The sequence below is a fragment of the Macaca mulatta genome, chromosome 15 (assembly GCF_049350105.2).
Source record: "Macaca mulatta isolate MMU2019108-1 chromosome 15, T2T-MMU8v2.0, whole genome shotgun sequence".
In the NCBI taxonomy this organism is placed as follows: domain Eukaryota; kingdom Metazoa; phylum Chordata; class Mammalia; order Primates; family Cercopithecidae; genus Macaca; species Macaca mulatta.
Genome location: NC_133420.1, coordinates 4265809 through 4277500, shown reverse-complemented (window position 1 = coordinate 4277500; position 11692 = coordinate 4265809). Strand labels below are relative to the sequence as shown.

At 45.6% G+C, this 11692-nt stretch overlaps 1 protein-coding gene across 3 annotated transcripts in view; it reads left to right on the top strand.

The window, feature by feature from the left end:
• Positions 1 to 765: 765 nt before the first annotated feature.
• The window catches only part of LOC144334919 (uncharacterized), a 33723-nt gene continuing 22796 nt past the window's right edge, over positions 766 to 11692 (top strand). For all 3 annotated transcript variants that reach the window (XM_077966748.1, XM_077966747.1, XM_077966749.1), the window contains exon 1: positions 766 to 1231. In XM_077966748.1, coding sequence (XP_077822874.1) covers positions 901 to 1231 — 331 coding nt within the window. In that variant the 5' untranslated portion in view covers positions 766 to 900. The remainder of the gene's footprint in view (positions 1232 to 11692) is intronic.

Sequence of the window (11692 nt, the reverse complement as noted above, 5' to 3'; positions counted from 1 at the left end):
TACAGACATGAGCCACCGCACCCGGGCATGTCATCTGTATCTCTTTTTTGGTGAGGTGTCTATCTTTTAATCGGGCTTTTTTCTTTTTGTTATTAAAATTTGTTTGTTATTTTACACACAAGTCTTTTTTCAGGTTTCTTTTAAAAATATTTTCTCTCAGTCTGTGGCTTGTTTTTTGATTCTCTTAACGGGATACATCAGAGAGCAGTCATTTTAAATTTTAATGAAGTCCACATTATCATTTTTTTCTTTTATGAACTGGCTTTTGGTATTGTATCTAAAGACTCATCACCAATCCAAAGTCATGTGGATTTTCTTCTATAACTTTTACAATTTTACATTTGAAAATTTAAGTCTACAGACTATCCTGAGCGATTTTTGGGGGGTGAGCTATGAAGTTTGTATCTACGTTGCTCGGGTTTGTCTTGAACTCCTGGGCTCAAATGATCCTTACACCTCAGCCTCCCACAGTACCGGGATTACAGGCGTGAGCCACTGCACCTAGCCTGGAGTCTCTTTCTTCCTTCCTTCTCCCTTCCCCTTCCCCTTACTTATTTCCTTTTTCTTTCCTGGTTTCTTTTTATTTATTTTTTTCTTTTTCTTTTTGATACTGAGTCTCGCTGTGTCGCCAGGCTGGAGTGCAGTGGCGTGATCTCGGCTCATTGCAACCTCCGCCTCCCGGGTTCAAGGGATTCTCCTGCCTCGGCCTCCGGAGTAGCTGGGACTACAGGCGCCCGCCACCATGCTCAGATACTTTTTGTATTTTTAGTAGAGGCGGGGTTTTACCATGTTGGCCAGAATGGTCTTGATTTCCTGACCTCAAGTGATCCGCCAGACTCGGCCTCCCGAAGTGCTGGGATTACAGGCGTGAACTGGCCGTCTTCTTTGATTGCTATCTCCATGCGTTCCGGTCAAGGCACTGGACGGTGGGCTCCGTTTCAGTTGAAATTTCCAAAATCACGGCCTGGAAAAATCAAGGCGCTGATTTTCAGAGATTCCCCAGAGCTGCCGCGAGGGGGCGCCCGGCCCTGCCAAACCCGGAGCGCCGCACGCCAGAGGCGTGTCCGATCCGCACGGCGGCGTCCTGGGGCGTCCCCTGTGAAGACTGAGCTTTCTCTCCTCAGGACCCGCCGGGGAGGGGTCGGGGCTTGGGACACCTGGGGCCGCGTCCGCTGTGAGGACAGGGAGACGCTGCTGCAGCTCCGGGACACCCGGGGCCGCCGAGGCAAAGGTGAGGAAAAGGCTTCCGCCCCCGCTGTGAGCGCAGCGGAGCGAGCGCGGCGGCGTTTCCCGTCGGGCTGTTTGTATCCGGACTTCACGTTGAACAAGCTCCCTTCATGGAGGCCTGGGCGGGTCACCCCCAGCGCGAGGCCAAGATGCGGGTCACGAAGGCGAGTTTGTTTCTGGAGAGGAGGAGGAACGCGGAGACACCGTGGGGCAGTCGGGATGTTGGGGACTGGCGGGCGCCACAGAAAGAGGCGCCCCGGATCCGTGCGCATTTGTTTGTTTTTTTTTTTTTTGAGGCGGAGTTTCGCTCTTGTTTCCCTGGTTGGACGCTATCTGGGCTCACTGCAGCCTCCGCCTCCCGGGTTCAAGCGATTCTCCCGCCTCAGCCCCCTGGGATTACAGGCACGCACCAGCACGCCCAGCTCATTTTGTATTTTTAGTAGAGACGGGGGTTTCTCCATGTTGGTCAGGCTGGTCTCGAACTCCCAACTTCATCAGGTGATCCACCCACCTCGGCTTCGCAAAGTGCTGGGATTACAGGCGTGAGCCACCTCGCCTGGTCAGTACTCGGTGTTTTCAGGCTCCTTTGTTAACACAGTAGAAACAACACAGGAAAATGGATAAGTAGGCACATTATCATGCTCACGCTACTGCACTTAAGCCCGGGGCGACAGAGCAAGACCTTGTCTCAAAAAAACAAAAACAAATGAAAACAAAACCAAAAAAACCATTGTGTGCGTCTAATGGAAGTGAACTCCTCAACAACAGTTTTTCTTTTGTTGAGAAAGTCTGTTTAATTTGCAGTATATTTGTAATGGCACATAAAATGACGTCTGTTTTATAAACATTTGCATCCTAAGTTAGTTGAAATATATTAACTATATCAAGCTTTGACATTATACCATAAAACTAATTGAAGAAAGTCAGTACTCTTTTTTTTTTTCCCTTGGCTTTGACCATTTTAAATAAAATCAGATTTCGTTAAGGTTACTTTATACTGAGCTGTAAACCCATATGGCCTTGCGGTGTCTTTTCTTATCTTTTTTTTCGGGGGGTGGGGGGTATGGAGTCTCGCTCTCTCTTCCAGGCTGGAGTGCAGTGGAGCGATCTCTGCTCCCTGTAACCTCTACCTCCTGTGTTGAAGCAATTATCTGTCTCAGCCTCACCAATAGCTGGGATTACAGGCGCCTGTCACAACGGCCAGCTAATTTTTTTTGTATTTTTAGTAGAGATGGGGTTTCACCATCTTGGCCAGGATGGTCTTGAACTTCTGACCTTGTGATCCACCCGCCTTGGCCTCCCAAAGTGTTGGGATTACACGCGTGAGCCACTGAGCCCAACCTCTTTTCTTTTTTTGACAAGGAGTCTCACTTTGTCGCCCAGGCTGGACTGCAGTGGCGCGATCTCAGCTCACTGCAGCCTCCACCTCCCGGGTTCAAGCACTTCTCCTGCATCAGCGTCCTAAGTAGCTGGGATTTCAGGCCTGCATTACCACACCAGGCTAATTTTGTATTTTTAGTAGAGGCGGGGTTTCACCATGTTGGCCAGGCTGGTCTCGAACTCCTGACCTCAAGAGATTCACTCGCCTCGGCCTCCCAAAGTGCTGGGATTGCAGGCAGGCCTGAGCCACCAGGACTGGCTGCTTTTTTTTTTTTTTTTTTTTTTTAAATTAAAAAAAATTATTTTTGTTTGTTTTTTGAGATGGAGTTTAGCTCCTGTTGCCCAGGCTGAAGTGCAATGTCCTGATCTTGGTTCACGGCAACCTCTGCCTCCTGGGTTCAAGCAATTCTCCTACCTCAGCCTCCTGAGTAGCTGGGACTACAGGTGTGCACCAGCATGCCTGGCTATCTTTGTATTTTTAGTAGTAGAGATGGGGTTTCACCATGTTGGTCAGGTTGATCTCTAACTCCTGACCTCAAATGATCCACCTGCCTCTGCCTCCCAAATTATTGGGATTCTAGGCGGGAGCCATTGCACTCAGCCTTTACATTTTTATTGATTTTTTTTTTTTTTAAGAGAGAAGTTCTTGCTCTGTCACCCAGGCTGGAGTGCAGTGGTGCGATCATGGCTCACTGCAGCCTCGGCCTCCTGGGCTCCAGCAATCCTCCTGCCTCAGCCTCCCAAGTAGCTTAGACTATAGGCACCAGCCACCATGCACTGCTAATTTAAGCAGGATCTTTACATCACTCAAATTTGTCTTGAACTCCTGGGTTCAAATGATCCTTACATGTCAGCCTCCCAAAGTGCTGGGGTTACAGGCGTGAGCCACTGCACCCAGCCTAAGGTCTCCCTCAGCCTTTGTTTTTTTGTTCTTGGTTTTTTCTTTTTTTGAGACAGATTTTCACTCTTTTTTCCCAGGCTGGAGTTCAATGGTGAGATCTCAGCTCACTGCAACTTCTGCCTCCTGGGTTCAAACGATTCTCCTGCCTCAGCCTCCCAAGTAGCTGGGATTACAGGCATGCGACTAATTTTGTATTTTTAGTAGAGATGGGGTTTCACCATATTGGTCAGGCTTGTCTTGAACTCCTGACCCTAGGTGATCCCACCGCCTCAGCCTCCCCAAAGTGCTGGGATTACAAGTGTGAGCTATTGCGCCCGGCCCTGTGGTACTTTTTTTTTTCTTTCTTTCTTTCTTTCTTTTTTTTTTTTTTGAGATGCAGTCTCACTCTGTTGCACAGGCTAGGGTGTTGTCATGCGCATCTGTGTGAAGGGACCACCAAACAGGCTTTGTGTGAGCAATAAAGCTTTTTAATCACCTCGGTGCAGGCGGGCTGGGTGCAGGCGGGCTGAGTCCGAAAAGAGAGTCAGCCAAGGGAGATAAGGGTGGGGCCATTTTATAGGATTTGGGTAGGTAAAGGAAAACTACAGTCAAAGGGGGGTTGTTCTGTGGTGGGCAGGAGTGGGAGTCACAAGGTGCTCAGTGGGGGAGCTTTTTGAGCCAGGTTGAGCCAGGAAAAGGACTTTCCCAAGGTAATGTCATCACTTAAGGCAAGGACCGGCCATTTTCACCTCTTTTGTGGTGGAATGTCATCAGTTAAGGCGGGGCAGGGCATTTTCACTTCCTTTGTGATTCTTCGGTTACTTCAGGCCATCTGGGCGGTTACTTCAGGCCATCTGGGTGTATACCTGCAAATCACAGGGGATGCGATGGCTTGGCTTGGGCTCAGAGGCCTGACAGGTGTAGTGGCGTGATCTCCGCTCACTGCAACCTTCCCTTCCTGGACTCAAGTGATTCTCCTGCCTCAGCCTCTGAAGTAGCTGGGACTACAAGTGTGTGTGCGCCATGATGCCTGGGTAATTTTTTGAGTGTTTTTATTAGAGGTGGGGTTTCACCATGTTGGCAAGGCTGGTCTCAAACTCCTTTCCTCAAGTGATCTGCCCACCTTGTCCTCCCAAAGTGTTGGGATTACAGGTGTGAGCCACCACGCCCTGCCCCTGGGGTCCTTTTTTAATGGGGGATCTTTAAGGGTCACTCCAAGCTTTTCTATGCTAATTGGCGTGTTTAAATTTTCCTTAGAGTCCATTTTGTTAATGTGTATTTTTACTCGGAAATCATCCATTTTCTCTTGGTTTCCAGTTTGATTAAATAAGTTTCTCCTTTTTTATTTTGAGATGAGTTTTTCTCTGTCTCCCATGCTGGAGTGCAGTGGCCCAGTGGAGATCTCAGCTGACTGCAGCCTCCATCTCCTGTGTTCAGCAGTTTGGCCTCAGCTTCTTGAGTAACTGCGATTACAGGCCTGCGCCACCATGCCCGGCTGATTATTGTTTTTAGTAGAGACTGGGTTTCGCCATGTTGGCCATGCTGCTCTCAAACTCCTGACCTTGAAACTAGGCCTCATAAAACTTAGAAACTAGGCCTCATATAGAAAAAAATTTAACACCAGGTGGCTCTGGATAGGGTCCCACCCTGCCTCGATAAGGACCCACCGTGATAGGGTCCCACCCTGCCAATTCCGGGAAACAACCTCATGGGGTCCCACCCTGCCAATTCCAGGGGTCCCACACTGCCTCGAAGTTCCCGGAATCAACAACTTCAGGAAAAAACCTCATAAGGTCCTGCTCTAACCAATTAGCATAAGACACCTTGCCCAGGCCATAGCTAGACCCAATCATTTTGCGCCTTAAGCTTTGTTTGAATTTCGCGCCATAAGCTGTGTTTGAACTTGTGTTTGCCTATATAAACAACCTGTAACAAGCAGTCGGGGTCCCAGGGCCAACTTAGAGCTTGGGACCCTAGCGCGCTAGTAATAAATAACTCTCTGCTGTGAATCTCGTGTCGGTGATCCTTCGCGGTGACCCCTGCCCAGGAGGGAATCGACAGTTCGGTTCCAACAACCTCAGCTGATCTGCCGGCCTCTGCCTCCCAAAGAACTGTGATTACAGGCATGAGCCACCGTGCCTGGCCAGTATATTTCTCTTATTTGACTTCTAATTTATCTCTTTCTAGTTTTCAACAGAATTCTTAATACTATGTATTTCTGCTATTTGTTTCCATCAATAATATTTAAAAATATACTTCTTAGTTTATCTTGTTTTCAATTGAGGGAATTGTTATGTTCAACAATTTCTCATGACCCAGTGACAAGCTTTAATTATTTTAAAATAATTCCTGCTTAACGCAAGACCTTTTTCAGGACCCAGCTGTCAGTGGTGGTGTTACTGAGCAGAGTTTCTTGGCTCTCCAGTAATAGAAGTTGACATGAGGCTGAGCAAGGTTCCCAGGCAAAGCTTTTATTTAGGTGTTTTGTTTAGCTTGGGTAAATTTATTTCACAAAGCTTTTATTTTTGTGTTTTATATTCAAACACAAAGGAGGCAGCAGAAGAGAGAGAATTCTCTGTCTGGCTCCCTGAAGAGAGTCAGGAGGAGAGTGTTTCTAAGGTCTGGCCCGATTGCTCAGGCTGGAGTGCTCTGGCACCATCTCGGCTCACTGCATCTTCCTGGGCTCAAGCCATCCTCCCACTTCAGCCTCCCGATTAGCTGGGACTACAGGTATATACAAATGTGCTCGGCTAATTTTTGAAATTTTTTTTTTGTAGAGATGGGTTTTGCCATGTTGCCCAGGCTGGCCTCAGACCCCCACCAAAGTGCTGAGATTACAGGCATGAGCCACCATGCCCGGCCCAGTGTGTTCTTATTAAATTTCAGTAATTAGTCGTGCCATTTGCCTTTTGTTCAACAATGAGATTTCATTTTTCTTTCCTAATTATCTCATACATGGACTTTGGTTCCATTAAACTGTCATTCCTTGATCTACAAATTGTGGGTGATTCTTGCAGATTATCTAAGAAATAATCATGTTTTGTTTTTAGAAAAACCACATTATTAACTTTACTACTGTTAGATACCATAACTGCTGTGACTTTAAGGTTTTTGCTGGACAGTGTCTTAGACAATTTGCTAAGGGTGGACATTGGGTGAATGGCTTGAGGGAACATGCGTTAAATACTCGAGACACCCAGAAGGCTGCTGTGTCCCCGCAAGAGAGAGCATATGAGACTGCAGGCCACTGGGGTTGAATGCCTTGGAAAGGGCAGCATGCAGGAGCGCATGGTGTGTAGAGGTCATGGTCAGTCCTGTGGTCCTTGTACTAAGGCCAGTGGGAACCCACTGTAAAAGTGAAATGAGAGACTGACATGATGAACCTTCGGTTTGAAAAAGAGAATTTTGCCATTATGAAGTTGAGATTGAAAGGACACAAAGATAGATGTGTACCCGCCCCCCACCCGCTACACCCTTGTTCTGCTCTCTAATCTTTGCACATACCAGAGATTTCATAAGTTCTGTGAGTACCTGGTTTTCTGCACGTACCAGAGATTTTGTTTTGCACATACCAGAGATTTTGTAAGTTCTGAGGCAAGGTCACAAGACGTGTTTAAGTAAGATAAACTCTTGCTGCCATAAACCTGCTCTCCCGCCTCAAAGTTTGAACCAAAATATCAGAAATGGCGGGAACCAATCATAGTTAGCCAAATCACCTTGTTCAAACACTAGCCAATCATATATCTGTTTTGTATAATAACTCTATGCCCACTTTTCTTAGACTATATAACACTGCTTGGAGCTCAGTGGGGGAGCTCTCCTGCCCGTCTCGTTTCACGAGCGAGGGAGAGTTCCAGGTTCAACCTGTAATAAAGATCCTTGCTGCTTAGCTTTGACTCTGGACTCTGGTGGTCTTCTTCGGGGAATAAACGGTCTGGGCATAACAAGATCACCAGTTGTGGGCAGGTGGATTGTGCTCTTTCTGGTGGGTTGCACTGAGGAGAGCAAGCATCGGGCTGCGGTGTTTCCGCTGGGAACGCAGGGTCTGCATCTGCTAGAGAGGAAACACGGGGCAGACCCAGCTTGGAGTTATCTGCCAAAGTTGTGAAACTGAGGGACAGCTCAGGAACATTCCAGAAAAAGGAAAACCCAATCCAAATGGAAAGAGACATTTTCTCCCAGTTGGGGCAGGCAGTGAAGTGAAATGGGTCTGTGGATTGGATTGTCAGGTAGAGACCCTGTATTTCCTGATATGGGAGTTATTTGGTGGTTAGCTGGGAGGCTGTCTTTGCTTTGGTAAAATACACTGGAGTGTTTTGTGTGGAGCTGCTGTAGCTGCTGAGGAATCTAAGAGAAGGGATAAGTTACACTTTACACTGCTATTGCAAGATTCCTAGAAGTATGAAATTACTGTACAGTGAATTATAAACAGCCACAGTAATACCATGTCAGTAAAGCAGAGACGACATCAAACTTCACTGTAGAGGCCAAACCCAATCCAAATTCAGGTCAGTGGAAGCTGTGTACCAAGCACCCTGGTGAGAGTCTGGATGCTGTATCAGTATTGCGACTGAAATATCAGTATTGAGGGTGTCACGTGAGTCTTAGGGGTGTCATAGCAGTGTTGAGGGTGTCATATCTGTATTGTGTGCATCATATCAGTACTGCAGGTGTCCCATCAGTCTTATGAATGTCATATCAGCCTTACAGGTGTCATGTCACTATTACGGGCATCATATGAGTCTTAGGAGTGTCTTGACTCTTGGGGGCTTCACATCAGTCTTCTGGGTGTCACAGCAGTCCTACAGGTGTCATCTGCCTTGTGAACATCACATCAGTCTTATGGGTGTCACAGCAGTCTTGTGGGTGTCATGTCAGTATTGCAATATGCTGTGATATGTTATACCAGTATGACACCTCTTCTGAAGACACCTTCACAGACATACCCACACATAGTGCTTTAACAGCTCTCTGTGTATCCCTTAATCTAGTAAAGTTGACACTAAGATTAACCACCACAGTATTTATGCCTGATTCATGGCTAAAATTTTAGAATTTCTAAAAATTTTAGAATGAAAGCTGGGCACCATAGCCAGACACCATCCCTACAGAAATATTAAAAAGTTAACTGGTTGTGCTTGCACGCATATATATTTTCAGTTACTCTAGAGGCTGAGGTGGGAGGATCTTTTGAGCCCAGGAGATTGATGCTGAAGAGCTAGGATTGTGGCACTGCATTCCAGCCTGGGTGACAGTGTGAGACTCTCTCAGAAAACAATCAACAGTAATAATATTATTTGGAATAAATAAATATTATTTATTTATTACAAATAAATATATAAATAAATATAAATAAATAATATTCCTTGGAATAAAAAAATATTCTTTGGAATAAATTTAACCAAGGTACAAGACTTGTACATGAGGCTGGGCATGGTGGCTCACGCCTGTAATCCCAGCACTTTAGGAGGTCAAGGCGGGTGGATCCACAAGATCAAGAGATCGAGACCATCCTGGCTAACGTGGTGAAACCCCATCTCTACTAAAAATACAGAACATTAGCTGGGCGTGGTGGCATGCGCATGTAATCCTAGCTACTTGGGAGGCTGAGGCAGGAGAATTGCTTGAACCTGGGAGGCAGAGGTTGCCGAGATCTCGCCACTGCACTCCAGCCTGGGTGACAGAGTGAGACTCCATCTCTGGAAAAAACAAAAAACAACAGAATAACTTGTAAATGGAAAATTTCAAAACACTGCTGAAGTAAATTCAAGAAAGCATACAAATTTAAAGACACCTCATATCATAAACTAGAAGACTTAATAATTCTTAACGTGGCAGTACCACACGAAGTCATCTACGGATTCTTTCTGATTCCTGTTACAATCCCAATGTCCTTTTGGCAGGAATCAACAGACTGATCCTACCATTTATATGGAATTTCAAGGGATACAGAATAGCCAAAATAGTCTCAAAACAAACAAAAAAAACCCTCAGAGACTACATTTCCAAATTTCGAATCTTACTACAAAGTAACGGTAATAAAATCAACATGATTCTGGTATAATCAATTGAATAGATCAATGGAACTGAATTTTGAGTTCAGAAATAAACCCATATTTCTATGAGCAATTGCTTTATTTTTATTTTTTTGAGACAGGGTCTCTGTCTCCCAGGCTAGAGTGCTGTGGCACGATCATGGCTCACTGCTGTGGGGAAAAGAAAGAGAGATCAGACTGTTACTGTGTCTATATAGAAAGAAGTAGACATAAGAGACTCCATTTTGTTCTGTATTTGAGATGCTGTTAATCTGTGACCCTAGCCCCAACCTTGTCCTTGCAAGAGACATGGGCTGTGGTGACTCAAGGTTTAACGGATTTTGGGCTGTGCAGGGTGTGCTTTGCTAAACAAGTGCCTGAAGGCAGCATGCTTGTGAAAAGACATCACCATTCTCTTAATCTCAAGTACCCAGGGACACGTACACTGCCAAAGGTTGCAGGGACCTCTGCCTAGGAAAGCTAGGTGTTGTCCAAGGTTTCTCCCCATGTGATAGTCTGAAATATGGTGTCGTGGGAAGGAAAAGACCTGATCATCCCCCAGCCTGACACCCGTGAAGGGTCTGTGCTGAGGAGGACTAGTATAAGAGGAATGAAGGCCTCTGGGCAGTTGAGATAGAGAAAAGCATCTGTCTCCTGCCCGTCCCTGGGCAATGGATTATCTCGGTGTAAAACCCGATTGTTTATATAAAATGTGGCACATATACACCATGGAATACTATGCAGCCATAAAAAAGGATGTTTGTGTCCTTTGTAGGGACATGGATGCAGCTGGAAACCATCATTCTTAGCAAACTATCACAAGAACAGAAAACCAAACACCGCATGTTCTCACTCATAGGTGGGAACTGAACAATGAGATCACTTGGACTCGGGAAGGGGAACATCACACACCGGGGCCTATCATGGGGAGGGGGCAGGGGGGAGGGATTGCATTGGGAGTTATACCTGATGTAAATGACGAGTTGATGGGTGCTGACGAGTTGATGGGTGCAGCACACCAACATGGCACAATTGTACATATGTAACAAACCTGCATGTTATGCACATGTACCCTAGAACTTAAAGTATAATAATAATAATAATAATTTAAAAAGATGTTCATATATCAAATAATCATGTATATCTTGAATATATGAAATATTTGACAATTCAAAATATTTACACATTTTAAAAAAATAAAGGAATAATTGAGAAATAGTAAAAAAAAAAAACCAAAAAAACAAAACCGATTGTATGTTCTGTTTACTGAGAAAGGAGAAAACCACCTTAGGGCTGAAGGTGGGATATGCTAGCCACAATGCTGCTCTTTATGCACTAAAAATGTTTATGGAGATATTTGCATATGCACATCAAGGCACAGCACTTTTCCTTAAACTTATTCATGTCACAGAGATCTTTATTCATGTGTCTTACCACTGACCTTCTCCCTACAATGATCCTATTATCCTGCCGCTTCCCTTTTTCTAAGACGGTAAAGATAATGATCAATAAGTACTGAGGGAACTCAGACCGGTGCCGGCGTGGGTCCTCTGTATGCTGTGCGCAGGTCCCCTGGGCCCACTTTTTCTTTCTCTATACTTTGTCTCTGTATCTCATTTCTCAAGTCTCTCGTTCCACCTAACGAGAAATGCCCACAGGTGTGGAGGGGCAGGCCACCCCTTCAACTGCAACCTCTATCTCCTTGGCTCAAGTGATCCTCCCGCGTCAGACTCCCAAGTAGCTGGGACTACAGGTGTGTACTACCACATCTGGCTAATTTTTTGATTTTTTGTACAGGTAGTGTCTTGCTGTCCTGCCCAAACTGGCCTCAAACTCCTGTTCTCAAGTGATACTCTCTTGGCCTCCCAAAGCACTGGGATTACAGATGTCAGCTACCATGTCCAGCCTGTTGATTTTTTAAAATGTAATTTCTTTTTCTTTTTTTTCAAGGCATGGTTTTGCTCTGTTGGCCAGGTTGGAGTGCAGTGGTGTGAACGTGGCTTATTGCAGCCTAAACCTCCTGGGCTCAAGCAATCCTCCCTCCTCTGTCTCCTGAGTAACTAGGACTACAGATATGCACCATCGCACCTAGCTAATTTTTAAATTATTTGTAGAAAGAGTGTTTTCCTGTGTTGGCCAGTCTGGCCTGAAACTCCTGGGTTCAAAAGAT